Source organism: Aotus nancymaae, unplaced genomic scaffold (assembly GCF_030222135.1).
Source record: "Aotus nancymaae isolate 86718 unplaced genomic scaffold, 86718_ANA_hifiasm-v0.15.2.pri h1tg000076l, whole genome shotgun sequence".
Lineage (NCBI taxonomy): Eukaryota > Metazoa > Chordata > Mammalia > Primates > Aotidae > Aotus > Aotus nancymaae.
This window is the reverse complement of record NW_026988491.1, coordinates 7116639-7135674: the sequence shown is the minus strand read 5'-3', so window position 1 is coordinate 7135674 and position 19036 is coordinate 7116639. Positions and strand designations below refer to the sequence as shown.

The 19036-nt window shown below is 47.9% G+C and overlaps 1 protein-coding gene across 1 annotated transcript; it reads right to left on the bottom strand.

Moving 5' to 3' along the window:
• Positions 1–1205: 1205 nt before the first annotated feature.
• On the bottom strand, positions 1206–11843 carry LOC135271235 (RNA-splicing ligase RtcB homolog). The gene is made up of 7 exons (XM_064367936.1): positions 11751–11843; positions 10178–10337; positions 8692–8867; positions 8011–8199; positions 7199–7309; positions 5584–5703; positions 1206–1715 (listed from the first exon to the last, which is right to left on the bottom strand). The coding sequence occupies exons 2-7, from the start codon at positions 10254–10256 to the stop codon at positions 1608–1610; spliced, it is 783 nt and encodes a 260-aa protein (XP_064224006.1). The 5' UTR covers positions 10257–10337; positions 11751–11843; the 3' UTR covers positions 1206–1607.
• Between the last annotated feature and the right edge of the window lie 7193 nt (positions 11844–19036).

The window sequence follows — 19036 nt, the reverse complement described above, 5'->3', positions numbered from 1 at the left end:
AGTCTAGTTTTTCTACTCTTACTCATTTTCTTGTCTTCATTTCTTATGCTGTTGCTTCTATTTCTTGTATCTGCTCGTTTCTCTTCCTCCTCCCTTTTTGTTATCCCAAGCAATGGCCTTCACAAACAACAATCCAAAACTGAGTTAAAAATAGGATTACTTTTCAGTGTGTTGTATTCCCCACCACCACCCCAGATGGAGTCTTGCTCTTTTGCCCAGGCTGCAGTGCAGTGGCATGATCTCGATTCACTGCAACCTCTGCCTCCCGAGTTCAAGCAATTTTCCTGCCTCACCCTCCCGAATAGCTGGGATTATAGGCGTGTGCCACCACACCCAGCTAATTTTTTGTATTTTTAGTAGAGACAAGGTTTCACCATGTTGCCCAGGTAGGTGCTGGTAGCTCTGCTTCCTTATGTGTCTACACAGTGGCTGGGCCAGTGTGAAGGCATGGGTACTCCACCAGCCAAAAAATTTAAGTTATTGAGATCTCAGATTAAAGAAATGTTATTTCATACATTTTCCAGAGGAATTCTACTTTTCTCTACCCTTCCAAATAGCAAAATCTAGAAGATACTCCAATGGGGGGGTTTATTTTAAATTGAGTGGTAAGTTTTAGGAAAAAAATAAAAAGATTTTCAATATGACTGGCTGTTCAGATTCAACCAAAGCCTTATTAACCTTTAACTGCAGCCTTTAACATCTTTGAGGTGTCACCGTACATATGAAATCTGATTACGTGGCACAAGACTAGTCAACTTGTCAACACAGTGCAGCTGTTAATGTCACAGTTTTGGTCATTTAATGCTTTTATTATAATTCAACCACAAAATGTAAAGATAGTCTTATATAAGGGTTTTCTGCCACTGCTGTGCAAAACTTAAAAAAAAAAAAAAGAATTAGCCAGGCCTAATTAATGAGATACCAGCAGATGCCATGTTGCAAATGAGCATAAACCCTGCCTTGTATTTAGAGTAAGAAAGGTAGCAAGGCTAGGAAATACTATTCTGTCTTTTGGGTCCCTATTCCTTATACCTCCACATACTCCCTCTTCAGTGTGTGTCCCACTACCCATTCACCTAACAGCCCGATTAAAACCCCCTGGGTGCTCTCCAAGTAAGCGGGGTATTTAGGGTTTTGCTCAGTGCAGGGGTGATGTGTAAATGGGTGGATGAATGGACAAACTGACAAAGCAAGGGACGAAAGGAAACATTCCAAAACTATATTTAATAGAACTTTCTTCATGACATCTCTCGGAATGTAAACACAGCTTGGCGTGACAAAGTTCCATCTGATGGCTGAAGACTTGTATGACTGCGTAAGGCAGTTTCTTGACACCTACCCACCCCTAACAGATTTTCCTAAAACTGTGGAACAACCAAGGAGAAGGTATATTCCTCCCTTTCCAAAGGTTCCTCTTTCCGGAAGATTATTTTACAAGCACTGGCTCCTGAAAGCAGCAGCCTCCCTGTCAGTCATTTTGGCACGAGCAGTTACAGTTGCACGCTTTGGAAGCTGTCCTGACTTGAGTCTGACGTTGGAAGAGCATGTCAGTCTACTTTCACTTCTCAGAGGGTCAGTGGTGTCTAGTGGCCCTGCTTTCCAAGGTTCTATCCTTTGATCACAGCAATTGGTCTCAGTTTAATGGCTTTCTTGCTGATTCCAGCATCATGGCAGGTATTCACCACATCTGTGACATTCTTATAGGACTCAGGAGCCTGCAGGAGAGGAATTAAACATTGCACAAGTCCACTGAAAATGCAGTCTTTACAAGTGCCAAACTTCACTTGTGATTAAATAAATGCACACTAAAATAATACAGGGAGTTTTTTTGCCTATCAAATTAGCAAACATTTAAAAAATGAGCAAGCCTGATGTTGGTCAGTGGTAGCTTCCAAAACACTTTTATCTTGTTTTATATATTTTTCTGTATTTTTTGAAACGTCTCCAAAGAACATGCATTACTTGCATAACTAGAAAATGTGTAAATGTAATTAAATAAAACACACACCAGTACCTGACTGGAAGGAAATGCACAAAACCATCATATGTTAGTAGTAATTATCTCTTGATGGTGGAATTACTGGCAATTTTAATTTTCTTCGTTTATATATTTATGCAGTTATCAAAATTTTTAGAATGAACATCTAGTACCTTCAAAGTAAGTTATAAAATTCATATATGTATAAAACTAAAACTGTATGTGTGCATGTGTATATGTGTGTATATATGTGCAACTACACTCACATACAATTTCTGTGACTTTCTAGTCACATTCCCACCCTTCCATCCTGCCCATACTGCCTTGCCACCATTAGCACTAATCTCCCCACGCACTCACTTTATCTTTATTCATGTCAATACAAGCGTAGGCCATCCAGACTGATTCCCATACTGTTCTGTACATAATACCCTTTTCTATCCCATCTCCCATTCCCTTCCAATGTCTGAAACCTTCCCACTGTGGCCTCTGGAACTCCTTCCGGAAGGAGCAAAATCCCCTCCTTCCCTTTAACATTCCCTTCACCTTCTTGTTTTACTGAAACATGGATCTTTCTTGAGGATATCACTTTCAGCTCCAACTTTCTGAAGTGGTAGCTCTTTTCTCTTCCAAACCAGGTCATGCCATTGGTCCCAGAAGTGGGACAGGTGGCTGTTTTCTGGCTTTCATGGTTGTTTCTATTCTCCCTTTCTCCCTAGGCACTCCCAGTTTTGAATCTTGCAGTTATTACATCACACCACAAACTATCTTTGGCTACAGTTATCTGTGGGAGCCTCAATCACTCCCTAGCATTACTTGATTCTAGCTCCTGGCAATCGGATAAAATTCCACTGGGCCAATGACTATCTCTCTCTCTCCTAGATGAGTATTTCATACCTTTTCTCAGATCCTTACTGTCACTTGCTGACCTTACTATGTAATACACTGAAAGAAAAAATAGAAGCAGCCAGAATATTCATAAATGTGCTCACTTTATCTTCCCCACATATCTGTATCTATACCTTCTCTCCTTTTTTGACAGGGTCTTATTCTGTCACCCAAGGTTGAGTCCAGTGGCACAATCACAGCTTGCTGCTGCCACCCACTCCTGGGCTCAATCAATCCTTTTACCCCAGCCTTCTAAGTCATTGAGACTACAGGCTAATTTTTTTTATTTTTATAGAGATGGGGTCTTGCTTTGTTGCCCAGGCTGGTCTCAAATTCCTGGCTTTAAGCAATCTCACCTCAGCCTCTCAAAGTACTGGGAGTACAGATGTCAGCCACTGTGCCCAGCCTCTTCTCTCCTTTTATGAAGGATGGATTATTTGTGCTCCTAGCAAAGACCAACCCTATTAACTTGTACATCAGACCCTATCTCTATTCAAGGACACTTCTCCAGCAATTTCCTCCCTCTTTCCTGCATCATTAATTTCTCTTGTAGATTCTTCTCATTAACATGAAAACACATTTGTCCGATCATGTCACAATTCTGTTCAAAATCCTCCAAAAGTTTTCATTTTAATCAGAGTAAAAGCAAAAGTCCAAATGCTCTGGCGCCCCCTACCTCTCTGACCTCCTCTCCCTCTGGCTTGCTCTTGTCATTCACGCCTGGCCTTCTTAGGCTGCTTCGGAGTAACCTCGGCTCACGGATTTTGTGCTTGCTGCTCTCTGCCTCGAACGCTCACCACCAGATACCCAGGGAGCCTGTTTCCTCTCTCTCTTCAGGTCTTTGCTCTATTGTCACCTCACTGAAGTCTTCTCCAACCACCTGTTTAAAACGGTCCCCCTCCCCACCTTTCCTTACCCCCTTTCCCTGCTTCATTATTATTTGACAGAACTTGTATGGTGATTAACACACTGTATATTTTGTTATTTGGAAAGCTCCACAAGGAAGAGATTCGTGTTTCTTTTGTCCACTGCAGTATCTCTAGCACACAGAAAAGTACCTAACTATAGCAGATGTTTAATAAGTGTTAGCTGAATGAGTGAATGAAACAATCGTGTTGCTGGTGAAAAAAACAAAACCAAACAACCAAAAATCCAAATGTTAACTGTAGTTATTCCTGGCTGATTGAATTCTAAATGTTTTCTGTTTTCTACTTTGCATTTTCCAAATCTTTTAAATTAAACATGTATTCTTTAGGGGAAAAATTAATAGTTATTTAAAAAATAAGTCTTTGTCATACTCTGAGTCAGTAGTTCACTTTTTTCCTTTATTTTTTTTTTTTTGAGATGAGTCTTGCTTTGCCATCCAGTCTGGAATGCAGCAGCACAATCACATAGCTCTCTGTAACCCCAAACTCCTGGGCTCAGGCTACCCTCCAGCTTCAGTCTCCTGAGTAGACAGGACTACACCTGGCTAATCTTTGCCCAGACTGATCTTGAACTTCTGGCCTCAAGAGATCTTCTTGCAATGGCCTCCCAAAGTACTGGAATTATAGGCATGAGCCACCATGTAATTCCACTTTTGAGACTGTTCTAATTACTAAAACAACTGGGAAAAAGCTTCATGCATGAAGATACTCATTAAAATTTAATTTATAGTAGCAAATATTTGAAGGCTATTTAAATGTCTACTACAGGGAGAAAGATACTCTGGTAGAATATTCAGCAATGATTTTAAAAAGTGACACAAACAATTTCATAAACTTGTGCTAAATTTTTAAAAGAACTAAAAATGTGTATTAATTATAATTATGACTAGCTTTAAAAAAAGCATTTAGGAAAAAAGTATGACAATAAGTATTTCTTTCTCTTTTGAGACGGAGTCTTGCTCTGTCCCCAGGCTGGAGTGCAGTAGCATGATCTTGGCTCACTGCAACCTCCGCCTCCTGGGTTCAAGTGATTCTCCTGCCTCAGCCTCCCGAGTAGTTATGATTACAGGCATCCACCATCATGCCTAGCTAATTTTTGTATTTTTAGTAGAGATGGGGTTTCACCATATTGAGCAGGCTGGCCTCAAACCCCTGACCTCAAGTGATCCACCTACCTCGGCCTCCCAAGATGCTGGGATTATAGGTGTGAGCCACCACACCCAGCTGACAATAATAAGTATTCTAAAAGATAAGGTAATAACTATGTCAGGGCACTGAGTTTCTGGAAGGCTTTCTTTTCTCTTAAATCTTTAAGAAAGAAATTATGTTGCTTTTAATTTAAATATGTACATATGTATACACATATATACAGAATTTAAACAAAATCTGTTCTCAGTGATTCAGTTTTATTGATTCAGTGAATCAATAAAACTTTCCCCAAATATTTATGCCTTCCTTTTCAAACTTGCTTTCAAGTTGAAACCTAAGTATACAACTGTATAAAAGCAAGAGTCAGCTCAAACTACTTTTGAAAAGCTTAATATGGAGATGGAGATTATATATAAATAGTGAAAAATCATTCTCAAGGACTTGGCTCGTAATTTAACTCTAACCAAAAGAAAAGAAAATATAAAACTGAAATAAGATAAACCAAAAAAGATACACCACAATTGAGGTCATAAAAAAAATAGCCCAAACAATTCCTGTTAGTAATACCCCAAACTGCTCTCTCTGTAGACTGGCATAAATTACAAATGGGGAATAATGAATATTTATCAAAATTTCACTTACCTCTTCCATAACCAGTTTGGGTGAAGCAACACGGATTGCAATTCCCATATCTGCCAATTTGTCTAAGACATCCTGGAAATCTAAATTACGTCGAGATTTTGCTCGGGACAATGCACGGCCCTAGAATGGGAAAGGAATGAACTTTATTTTAAACCCTAAGATTATATGCCCTTTCCTTGATTTTCTCTTAAACTAAAAAGGAGCTTAAAAACCCATCTTTTTTTACTTTATCAAACTGATAACATGCCTGTTGTTTTAAGCCCCTCATATCCTTTTGGATTTTGGACCACAGAATTCTTTGTTGGGAGGCTGTCCTGGGCAGGGCAGCATCCCTGGCATCTACCCCCCAAAATGCCAATAGCAACTCCCACTAAACCGTGACAATAAAAAGTGCCTCCAGAAATGGCCAATGTCCCCATGGGGGTAGGGGGTTCATCTTCCTGTTGAGAACCATTGGGTTAAAATTAGGAGTTGGGAGGCAGCTAGAAATGAGAAACAAGAGAAGAAAGTAGGGTTAAGATACATTTGTGAAGGTCTGTCCTATGAGAAGGTATTCTAGACAGTTTCTCTCTCCTATTTCAACACTGGGTCAACACTCTGGATGGCTTAGAAAAGGGGCTGTCAAACTACAGTGGACGAGCCAAATCTGGCCCACCATCTGCTTTTTAAAAGAAACTATTTTGTTTTTTGAGAAAGGGTCTCCCTATGTCAGCCAGACTGGAATGAAGTGGCATAATCATAACTCACTGCAGCCTTGATATCCTGGGCTCAAGCAATCCCCCTGCCTTAGCCAGGACTACGGGTGTGTCACCACGACCGGCTGATCAAAAAAATTTTTGTAGAGACAGTGTCTCGCTAATGTTGCCCAGACTGGTCTTGAACTCCTGGCTTCAAGTGCTCCTCCTGCCCTGGCCTCCTAAAGTGCTATAATTACAGGTGTGAGCAACCATGCCTGGTCTAAAATAGTTTTATGAGAACACAGCAATGCCCATTTACACAGTGCTTAAGGTTGCTTCTGCACTGAAATGGCATAGCTGAATAGCTGGTACAGAGACCATCTGGTCCCTAAAGCCAGAATATTCATAGTCTGGCCCTTTATGGAAAGAGTTTACTGACCCCTGGGCTTAGAAGATGAGAGGCAGTGTTTTGAAATGCGTGTGTGTAGACTGCACATAGGCTCTAATTTGCAAATAGGGCCTATCCTTCCAATCCTGAGTGGACCTACACAATAGGAAGGGGCAAATTAAACAAATGAGCAGGTCCAGTCACTGAGATAAACTGTGCTATTAACATCAGTTAAAGTTCCATCACTTTAAACCAGTTACAGTAAGCTCAGCTAGTGTGATAATTGTGATAATTTCCCAGTCTGGATTTTCAGGACTTGCGGAGATAAGCAACGGTCCCTACCCTACCAGATATCACTTAGGTAGAGACACTAGGTGGCCCTGTCAGTTCACTAAATAGCATACATCATGGGGAACAATTTGAAGTGCAATACAGGACAGACCCAAGTCTCAATTCTGTTAATGTTCAATCGGCTACGTTTACCAGTCAAAATGGAAAACAATAGCTAAACTGAAGAGAACATTTCTAAGGAAGTTTCTGTTTTCCTTACCGCTCCATGACAGGTTGTTCCAAAGGTCTCAGTCATGCCCTGTTCAGTGCCAGTAAGAACATAACTACAGGTTCCCATGGTGCCACCAATGAGCACTGGTTGTCCAGTGAGCTGAGGATGCACGTAAGCCAAACATGTTAAAAATCAGAAAGACATAAGCTTTTTAGGCAAAAAATTTATTTTCTTCCGCACTGTAGAATTGCAGGAGAAATCCAGACCTCTAAACATGCAGCTTGTAAACAATTATTAAGACAGTACTTTGATAATTCAGAAGTGAAGGAAGAGGCCAAGAGTGAAAATGAGGACCAGTAAAAATGCAGAAGACAAGAGTCAAAATAAGAGCAAAGCGAAATCCAAAAGTGTAGGGAAGTGTTACTAGAACAACCATCCTGAGGAAAGGGATTTTCTTCTCTGTTTTGGGTTTCTCATCTGTAAAAGGAGCAAGCAGACTATGGGGTCTAACTCTACCACAGCCAGACACCGAGAGGATAGGAGGAATGAAACAGGCTGAGTTTACTCTGTCTTCTGTAACTGAGTTACTCCTGTCTTCCACTAATTCAAAGGCCTCAATTCACAGTAGTGGAGTAATATATACTTCATGCAGCACTTTCTAGTTAGCACATGGCAACACTGCAAGCACAAATGATGGGGGGAGGAGTTACTGCTTCGGAGAAGATTGGGAATCACTGTTCTCATGGGTGACACATATTTTATTTTCACAATTGCTGCTTTTCAGTTTAAATGTAATTTACATTTGCAACAATCTTAATCATACTCCCACTGCTTAAAACCACAAACACAGGGCTACGTACTTGGTAATCAACAGCAATGAGTGGATGGTGAGGAGGGAACACGCGGGTGGATCCCTTCCTGTGTACTAACAGTGTCCGTTCCTTTCCATCCACCACATGCTGCTCCACTTTGGCAATGTTGTGAGAAACATCATAGATCACGTGGAGGTCCAGGTCATCCGGAGTTGTGTTGAAGACCTTGGCAAAAGCCTAAGAGAAAATGTAGAAGTTAAAAGCAGCCAGAACTTCAGACTTATCTTCAGCTCTTTGTGACTTATCTTATTGATTTCAGGTAGTCTGTTCTGAAGGGGGTAAAAGATTTAAACATTCAAAAATAGCAGTAAGATTATCTTTACGTAAAGGACAAAAGCTGTCTTTTAGACCACACAGCAAATGCCACCACATCATTTTCCTCTTTGGTTAAAAAGCTGCCTGGCTACTTTTGATCCCACCCTTCAAAATTGCTTCTTCCCCAGCCTTCTGAATCTCAGTCAATGGTACTCCTATTCTCTGTGCTGTTCAAGACAAATTCTAGGAATAATTTTGATTCTCTTCTCTCATTCCTTATGCCTGATACCCTGATTATTTGGTTTAAGATGACACCAAAACCAAACACCATAGGCTTTGACTGAACTGCACTATGTTTTAAAGCAGTTAACTTCATCATGAATGACTCAGACAGAAAAGCAACTTCAACTGTACCTGACGGGTTAAGAAGGTCATGGAAGAGCGGTTGACCCAGGCATAGTTCCCAGCTGCTGCCATTCCCTTCAGGTAGTCTTGACCCTCTGGGGAAGCAATTCGAGCACAGGCCAACTGCCGATCATTGACTATAATCTTGTCTCTCTTCATGGCCTTCTCCATAGCTACCAGAGCATCTGGGATGAGAGCAGCAAAGTCCAAATCAGTTAGGTTTCCCTTAAATGAAGAGTTCAGATTTACTGCAGAGAGGCAGGCTACATTCAAACACATTCCACAAAAAAACAAGTGAAAGACAACTTTCCCTTTGTTTCTGAGTTCATCTATTTGCTCGGTCAAGATCAATGTGAGAATCTCTAAGAGTGCAGTGACAGTATGTGGGACACAAAGTCAACATTCGTCCTCTTGGAACTTGAAAGAGAATGGGATGTGTAAACAAAGAGCCACAATATGATCTCAATTACTCCTTTCTCAGTATGCGAATGAATGAGTAGTAGTAGTAAAATACATTGTGTTACCATCATGGTTAATCAAATTCATGACGAAGTGCAGAGAAGCACTCAGTGGAATGCTCTGGAATACTTGTCGACACTTCATACATCTGCTAGATTAAATAGTCTAAAGGGTCGGGCTGGCACAAATTATTAAATTCTCACACAATAAAATGGACTAGAGGCTGATCTGTAACATGAAATTTAAAGCTTATAGCAATTTCCAGGTGTCTATATACCTTTTCATTGATGCATAAACTCTTTCACACATCCTCCAAGCTATCCAAGAGGACCTATCCATTATTTCTCTGCTTCCTGCTTTTGTTCATGCTGCCTTTTTGTCACCAATGTTCTTTGTGTGTAATTGTCCAAACTGTTCTTATCTCATGGATACCATTTGTAGACTGTCAAGGCTCAACACTGGATCCATGAAGCCATCTCCAAAATCTTTTTCCTAAATGTGTTTTGTTTGTCTCCCCTATATTATTAATTGCTACCTTTTAATATTTACCTTTCCTTTTAAATGAACATGACCTTTACTTCATGAGACAACTTGAGTACAAAGTATCTGCCTAATTCGTCAGCAAATCCACCATAACACCTAATGTTGCAGAGCAGGTGTATAATACATCATTTGCTAAATGAATGCCTACTTCATAAATTCCACTGTTTAAATATTTTCTTGCTTTTTCTGGGCCAGATAGTAACCCTTAAGAGTAAATATAATGATCACTGCAACTAACTTATTGAATGCTTACTGTCAGACACTGATTTAAGTGCTTTATAAACTTTCCATGATAATCCCATATAAAATAATTATTATACTCATTTTTTTTAGACAAGAAAGTTGTAGCCCAGTGAAGTTAATTTGTTTAAGTTATTTAATTGTTGAGGACTCAGGATAAAACCCATGCAGTATATTTCAGGGTTTCTGTTCTCTTAAATTTCTATCTGGTTGCCCATAAAATGCACATTTTAGTATGAAGTTGAGAATATACCTGTGGCTACTTGGTGGCCCAGGCCTCTGCTTCCACTGTGGATCATCACACACACCTGTCCCTTATGGTCGATGCCCATTTTCTTAGCAGCGTACTCATTGAAAATCTCATCCACAACCTGGATTTCTGCATAATGGTTGCCTGCTCCCAGGGTCCCCAACTGCAAATGTAAAAATGTCTGATAAGATAGTTTTTATTCTAGTTTTATGTTTTAATCTATTTAAAAACCAAAAAGATAAAAACAAACTAACAGCAAAATAACAAATAGTGTTCCAGTAACAAAAAAATTCCTAAGCTGTACAAGTGCCTTGTTTACAACAATAGTCTACACAACAAAATAACGTAGACTAGCTCCTGAATTTTATTATATCATTATATGCTTGGTATACACATATAAAAAAACACAGGAACAGAAAACCAAACACTGCATGTTCTCATTCATAAGTGGGAGCTGAACAATGAGAACACATGGACACAGGGAACATCACATACTGGGGCGTGTCGAGGGATAGGGGGAAAGAAGAGGGAAAAAAAAGCATCCTATAGATTAGGCAAAAATTTCAGGTAATCATGTAATTCGTGAGTTGTCATCTAAGGTGTACACAAAAAACACTACAAAGTAGCAAAAGAATCTAATATGTTGCAAAGGACCTGAACAGAAAATTCTGCGATATAAAATCGAACAACAGATAAAAAGTCCTCAAAATTAACTATCCAACAAAGTTAACTAACTGTGTGTGGTTTAATTGAAAACCACACACAGATAATCTCACACTTATTGAATATTCCTAGAAAGTTTTTTAAAAATAGGAGAGGCCAGGCTCGGTGGCTCACGCCAGTAACCCCAGAACTTTGGGAGACCGAGGCAGCAGATCACCTGAGGTCAAGAGTTTGAGACCAGCCTGATCAATATGGAGAAACCCCGTCTTTACTACTGATACAAAAATTAGCCAGGCGTGGTGGCAGGTCCCTGTAGTCCCAGCTACTTAGGAGGCTGAGACAGGAAAATTGCTTGAACCCGGGAGTGCAGGTTGCAGTGAGGCCAGATGGCACCACTGCACTCCAGCCGGGGCAGAGCGAGATTGTTTCCAAAGAAAGAAAAAAAAAAAAAAGGAATGCGGGTATGGTTTTGGAGAAAAGGGAACTCATACACTGAAAATGAAAATGACAATCAGAATACACCACGGAAAACAGCTAAATACCTGGAGACTCCTCAAAGAACTGACACTACAGATGCACCCTGCTCTAGTGTGCTCTAGCGAGGTCTGTTTCTAAAGGTCCTGAGATATCAAAATAACCCTGGACCTCAGCTCAGAGGCCCGTGGGGCTCGGAGGGTCCCAGGTTCCGCGCTTCACCGCGGCCTCTGTGCCAGGCGCTCCTATACGCTGGACACGGGTCGCACACCGTTCCCGGCCAGGATGCGCACGCTGGGGCGGCCAGGACCCCACAACCACCGCCACACAGACTACTGGGGCCCAGAGCCCACAAGGAGTCAGGGCCCAAAAGCGAGCGCCGGGGAAGGAGCAGGGAGGCCGGGAGGGTTCCCGGTGGGGTCCATGCCCCGCCACTTACCGCGGAGAACTGCCTCCTGCTCGCCCATCACATGGAAGCCACCACTGCTTCTCCGAGAAGCTCGCTGGGACCGTGCCGCCACTTCTGGATGCCACCGCCACTTCTGCCAGCTGGGACCGCGCCGCCGTCCGCTTCTGCCGGCTGGGACCGCGCCGCCGTCCGCTTCTGCCGCCTGGGACCACGCACCACGCCGCCGTCCGCTTCTGCCGCCTGGGACCGCGCCGCCGTCCGCTTCTGCCGCCTGGGACCGCGCCGCCGTCCGCTTCTGCCGCCTGGGACCACGCACCACGCCGCCGTCCGCTTCTGCCGCCTGGGACCGCGCCGCCGTCCGCTTCTGCCGCCTGGGACCGCGCCGCCGTCCGCTTCTGCCGCCTGGGACCGCGCCGCCGTCCGCTTCTGCCGCCTGGGACCACGCACCACGCCGCCGTCCGCTTCTGCCGGCTGGGACCGCGCCGCGGTCCGCTTCTGCCGCCTGGGACCGTGCCGCCGTCCGCTTCTGCCGCTTGGGACCCTGCGGCCGCTTCTGCCGGCTGGGACCACGCCGCCGTCCGCTTCTGCCGCTTGGGACCCTGCGGCCGCTTCTGCCGGCTGAGACCGCGCCGCCGCCCGCTTCTGCCGGCTGGGACCGCGCCGCCGCCCGCTTCTGCCGGCTGGGACCGCGCCGCCGTCCGCTTCTGCCGGCTGGGACCACGCACCACGCCGCCGTCCGCTTCTGCCGGCTGGGACCGCGCCGCCGTCCGCTTCTGCCGGCTGGGACCGCGTGGCCGCTTCTGCCGGCTGAGACCGCGCCGCCGCCCGCTTCTGCCGCTTGGGACCCTGCGGCCGCCTCTGCCGCCTGGGACCGCGCCGCCGTCCGCCTCTGCCGCCTGGGACCGCGCCGCCGTCCGCCTCTGCCGCCTGGGACCGCGCCGCCGTCCGCCTCTGCCGCCTGGGACCGCGCCGCCGTCCGCCTCTGCCGCCTGGGACCGCGCCGCCGTCCGCCTCTGCCGCCTGGGACCGCGCCGCCGTCCGCCTCTGCCGCCTGGGACCGCGCCGCCGTCCGCTTCTGCCGCCTGGGACCGCGCCGCCGTCCGCTTCTGCCGCCTGGGACCACGCACCACGCCGCCGTCCGCTTCTGCCGCCTGGGACCACGCACCACGCCGCCGTCCGCTTCTGCCGCCTGGGACCACGCACCACGCCGCCGTCCGCTTCTGCCGCCTGGGACCGCGCCGCCGTCCACTTCTGCCGCCTGGGACCGCGCCGCCGTCCGCTTCTGCCGGCTGGGACCACGCACCACGCCGCCGTCCGCTTCTGCCGGCTGGGACCACGCACCACGCTGCCGTCCGCTTCTGCCGGCTGGGACCGCACCGCCGGCCGCTTCTGCCGCTTGGGACCCTGCGGTCGCTTCTGCCGGCTGGGACCACGCCGCCGTCCGCTTCTGCCGCCTGGGACCACGCACCACGCTGCCGTCCGCTTCTGCCGGCTGGGACCGCACCGCCGGCCGCTTCTGCCGCTTGGGACCCTGCGGTCGCTTCTGCCGGCTGGGACCGCGCCGCCGTCCGCCTCTGCCGCCTGGGACCGCGCCGCCGTCCGCTTCTGCCGCCTGGGACCACGCACCACGCCGCCGTCCGCTTCTGCCGCCTGGGACCACGCACCACGCCGCCGTCCGCTTCTGCCGCCTGGGACCACGCACCACGCCGCCGTCCGCTTCTGCCGCCTGGGACCGCGCACCACGCTGCCGTCCACTTCTGCCGCCTGGGACCGCACCGCCGGCCGCTTCTGCCGCTTGGGACCCTGCGGTCGCTTCTGCCGGCTGGGACCGCGCCGCCGTCCGCTTCTGCCGGCTGGGACCGCGCGGCTGCTTCTGCCGGCTGGGACCACACCGCCGTCCGCTTCTGCCGCTTGGGACCCTGCGGCCGCTTCTGCCGGCTGGGACTACACGCCCGCCTCTGGCCGCCGGTTTTGCTCGCTCTGCTCACTCCGACCACCTCACCATGCTTCTGCCGGGGCTCCACGGGAAGCGCTGTCTCGGATACCCTAGTGACTGGCTGATGCACCACGCCCTCTTAAAGGAGCCGCGGCTCGGACTGCACAGAAGCAGCTTCGCGTTGCGGCACAGGCTGAGCCTCTGCCCAGCCCCAGCGGTGGATGAAAGGCCCCAGTCTCTCCTCCCAGCTCTAGGGCCCTAGAGGTGGCAGGAGTGGAGCCCTGTGACCCAGCCCCGAGATCAGCTCCCTTTGCCTGGGGAGCTTCCAGGACCTGCCCCTGCCCTCCTCTGGACAGGAAGGAAAGGAAGCGGCCTGGCAGGAGCTCTGGGGTCCCTCAAGCGCGGCGCCTCAGGATGCAGGACGGGCTCCCGTGTCCCTCTGCAGAGGGGGCCCTTAGAACCACGGAAAGCTGGGGCTGCAGCGACAGTCCCGAGGGCAGCAGGGCCTCCCTGGCCTCCCTGTCCGCATGCGTCCTGTGGGAGCCCAGGGGGCTCGCTACGGCCCAGACACTCGCGGCCTCACCGGGGCTGCCTGGGTCACCCGGCTCCCCAGGAAGCAGGCAGGGGCCCTGGGGTCCAGCGGTGCCGCACCTCAACTCCATCCTAGGTCAGCACCCGGAGGGGCCTTGCGGACTGGAACCAGCCAGCCCCTTCCCAGGGAGAGGGACCCGCATCGCATCTGTCTCTGTGACACCCACGGGAGGGCCGTGCTGGCCTCTCCCGGGGATCTGGGGCGAGGCGGGGGAATCCCAGTCACCTGGCCAACATGCTGAAACCTCGTCTCTACTGCAAATACAAAACTTAACTGGGCATGGTGGCCCTCGCCTGTAATCCCAGCTACTTGGGAGGCTGAGGCAGGAGGATCGCTTGAATCTTGGAGACAGAGGTTGTAGTGAGCCAAGACTGCACCACTGCACTCCAGCCTGGGTGACAGAGTGAGACTCTGTCTCAAAAATACACACATACATACATACATACGGCGCAATAAGAGATGAACAACAAGAATAACAAAAAAGAACAATTACAACATCATCACATTCATATTTCCATTCACAGGTTTGTTCTTATCGTAGGTCTTAGCAACCTCAGCACACAACTTGTTTCTTTTCTTTTTTTCCCACAAATTCAACTTTTTTTTTTTTTTTGAGATCACGTCTTACTCTCACTGCCCAGGCTGTAGTGCAATGACACAATCTCAGCTCACCACAACTTCTGCCTCCTGGGTTCAAGTGATTCTCCTGCCTCAGCCTCCTGAGTAGCTAGGATTACAGGCATGTGCCACCTTGCCCAGCTAATTTTGTATTTTTAGTAGAGATGCGGTTTCTCCATGCTGGTCAGAAACATGGTTTCTCCATGTTGGTCTCGAACTCCAGACCTAAAGTGATCCACCCGCCTTAGCCTCCCAAAGTGCTGGGATTATAGGAATGAGTCACCTTGCCCAGCTGCAAATTTAACTTTTATTTTCGTTTCAGGGGTACATGTACAGGTTGGTTCTATAGATACATTGCATATTGCGTGGGCTTGGTTTACGGACTGTTTGATCACCCAGGTAATAAGTACGGTACCCAATAGGTATTTATTTATTTATTTATTTATTTTGAGAATGAGTCTCATTCTGTTGCCCAGGCTGGAGTGCAGTGGCATGATCTTGGCTCACTGCATCCTCTGCTCCTACGTTCAAGCGATTCTTCTGCCTCAGCCTCCTGAGTAGCTGGGACTTCAGGCATGCACCACTACACCTGGCTAATTTTTGTATTTTTAGTACAGACAGGGTTTTACCATGTTGATCAGGCTAGTCTTGAACTCCCGACCTCAGGTGATCCACCTGCCTTGGCCTCTCAAAGTGCTGGGATTACAGGCATGAGCCACCGCGTTTTTTTTTTTTTTTTTTTGAGACAGGGTCCCACTCTGTCACCCAGGCTGGCATGCAGTGGCATGATCACAGCTCACTGCAGCCTCGACCTCTTGGGCTCAAGCAACCCTCCTGCCTTAGCCTCCCGAGTAGCTGGGACTACAGGTGTATGCCACCACTCTCGACTAAGTTTTTTAATTTTTTGTAGAGACAGTTTCATCATGTTGCCCAGGCTGGTCTTGAACTCCTGATCTCAATCAAAACACCCGCTTCTGCCTTCCAAAGTGCTAGGATTACAGGCATGACCCAGCCAGGCCCTAACAGGTAGTTTCTCAGCTCTACCCTTCCTCTCACCCTCCACCTTCAAGTAGGCCCGTTTCTATTGTTCCCTTCTTTGCGTCAGTGTGCACTCAATGTGTGGCTCCCACTTTTGAGTAAGAACATGTGGTGTTTGTTTTTTTTGTTCCTGCGTTAGTTTGCTTAGGATGATGGCTTCCAGCTCCATCCACGTTGCTGCAAAGGACATGAAGACATGATTTCATCCTTTTTTACTTTTTTCCCTAGAGTGCTCAGTGTATTTTTTTTCTTTTTTTGAGACAGAGTCTTGCTCTGTCACCCAGGCTGGAGTCCAGCGGCATGATCTTGGCTCGCTACAACCTTCCCTCCTGGGTTCAAGCGATTCTCCTGCCTCAGTCTCCCAAGCAGCTGGAATTACAGGTGCCTGCCACCACACCCAGCTGTTGTTTGTTTGTTTTGAGATAGAGTCTCTCTCACTGAGACTGGAGTGCAGTAGTGCAATCTCAGCTCACTGCAACCTCTGCCTCCCAGGTTCAAGCAATTCTCCTGCTTCAGCCTCCTGAGTAGCTGGGATTACAGGCGTGCACCATCATGTCTGGCTAATTTTTATATTTTGTTTTTTTTGAGACAGAGTCTTGCTCTGTCACCCAGGCTGGAGTGCAGTGGTGCCATCTTGGCTCACTGTAACCTCTGCTCTCAGGTTCAAGCAATTCTCTGCCTCAGCCTCCCAAGTAGCTGGGATTACAGGCACCCACCACCACGCCCGGATAATTTTTTGTATTTTTAGTAGAAACCGGGTTTCACCGTCTTGGCCAGGCTGGTCTTGAACTGCTGTCTTAGTGATCCACCTGCCTCAGCTTCCCAAAGTGCTGGGGTTATAGGCATGAGCCACCGCGCCCAGCCTAATTTTTGTATTTTTTAGTACAGACGGGGTTTCACCATGTTGGCCATGCTGGTGTTGAACTCCTGACCTCAAGTAATCCGCCCACCTTGGTGTCCCAAAATGCTAGGATTACAGGTGTGAGTCACTGTGCCCGGCCAACTCCTGACCTCAGATGATCCACCCAGCTCAGCCTCCCAAAGTGCTGGGATTATAGGCATGAGCCACTGCGCCTGGCAATTTTCTTCTTCTCTTTTTCTTTGAAACAGTTTTGCTTGTTGTCCAGGCTGGAGTGCAATGGCGCGATCACGGCTCACTGCAACCTCTGCCTCCAGGGTTCAAGCAATTCTCCTGCCTCAGCCTCCTGAGTAGCTGGGATTATAGGCATATGCCACCATGCCCAGCTAATTTTGCATTTTTAGTAGAGACGGGGTTTCTCCATGTTGGTCAGGCTGGTCTCAAACTCCCGACCTCAGGTGATCCGCCCACCTCGGCCTCCCAAAGTGCTGGGATTACAGGTGTGAGCCACTGCACCCAGCCAGGATCTGGTTTTGAGAAAGGATAAATAATGGTAGTTGAGCTAAAAAAAGAAATGGTGAATAAAACAACAGCTCAGGGTGGTCAGGACTTAGAAATGCCTGTGGTAGACCCCACCATGGAAACTACAGGTGTTCCACCTGGACAAATTTATACGCTCTGGGATGCACTCAGACACCCCCTGTAATGCCTGCTGAGATAAGTTCTGAGTATATGCTTGGCACCTGCTATACGCTGAGCTGGACTTCCTGACCATCCACCAGTCCCATGCCAGGCTCTATCTGATGCATTTCTTTTTTTATTTTATTTGATTATAAACCAACTTTTGAAAATATCTAATGCATTTCAACACAAAGAAATGTGCTGAGCTAACCAAGGCTACTCAGCGTTGCCTACTGCCCCTTCAGCTCTCTACCTTGGCACTCTCTCTCCATCACTCCTGTCACTGGCTCATCTGGGCCCTGCCTCCCTGGCCTGGGTGGTATTAACAGCTTTCAGCGGGCTTCTCTGCCACCAGCCTCCCCACCTTCCTGGCTAAAGGAACCCAACCAGATGCCCCTCCTGCTTACGACCCTCTCATGGCTGCTGGGATCCCTGGATAAAATGCGAAGCCCTCTCTAAGGCCTCAAGGTCCCTCAGAACACAGCCCTGTGCCCTGTCTGGCCTCATATCTCTGCCATCCCTCCTGGAGCCAATCCCACCATGATGAAGACAGTCAGCCCCACTGAACTGCTTGCTGCGTCCCCACACATATCACCCAAGTAGAGGCAGGCCCTGCCACTTTGGAGTTCTGTGACATAGGCCCACAACATTTACTGCTCTGTGCCTTAGTTTCCCCATCTGTAAATTGGAGGTAATAACAGAACCTACCTGGCAAAGTTGCAGGGAAGGCTTCCTGGGCTGACGCATGTGAAAAGCCCAATAGGGTGTAAGCTCTCAGTACGCTGGGGCTGCTGTTATTAGTAACTCTATTATCACTGGGCTGGTGCCTACTTGTCAAGGTTTTGAGGGAGAACAATAGGAATTAGTATCAGGAGGCCTGGCGCAGTGGCTCACGCTTGTAATCCCAGCACTTTGGGAGGCCAAAGCAGGTGGATCACCTTAGGTCAGGAGTTCAAGACCAACCTGGCCAACATGGCAAAACCCCGTCTCTACTAAAAATACAAAAATTAGTCAGATGCGGTGGTACGCGCCTGTAGTCCCAGCTACTCAGGAGGCTGAGGCAGAAGAATCGCTTGAACTCTGGAGGCAAAGGTTGCAGTGAGCCGAGATCTCGCCACTGCACTCCAGCCTGGCGGCAGAGCAAGTCTCCATATCAAAAAAAACCACAAAACATTAGTGTCAGGATCTCTGGGTCTCCCCACATTCAGGGTATGAAGTTAGCCTCGGGCGGGAAGGCAACACAGGCTGGCTCCAGTGGATGGGTGGGCAGGCGGCCAGGTAGCTCCTACCTGAAGCCCAGGTTCTTGTGCACATGCTTAATGCAGTGTCCACGACATGAAGGGGTCTTGCAGGGCTTTGGACACGCTGCAGGACAGGCAGAGGGCGTGCTACTCCCCCGTGGCTAGCTGAGCAGCCATCATTCTGGCACGGATGAATGAGATGCTGTGCAGGGTAGCCTGGCTGGGCACCACTGAGTGGGCCTGCAGGGGAAGAGTTGGCACCGGAGCCCTGATGCCACAAAGGCCAGCAGGACCCACAGAGGCAGGCTCCACTGAGTGTGGGACGGAGCATCCTCTTTAGCTCACGCAGGC

Excerpts from the sequence above, each read along its gene's own strand:
- LOC135271235 (XM_064367936.1), bottom strand. The coding sequence starts at position 10,256 with ATGGGCATCGACCATAAGGGACAGGTGTGTGTGATGATCCACAGTGGA. Across the intron at positions 7,310-8,010 it reads TCATTGCTGTTGATTACCAA|CTCACTGGACAACCAGTGCT; the intron begins GTACGTAGCCCT and ends GTGCATCCTCAG. Across the intron at positions 1,716-5,583 it reads CCAAACTGGTTATGGAAGAG|GCTCCTGAGTCCTATAAGAA; the intron begins GTAAGTGAAATT and ends CCTCTCCTGCAG.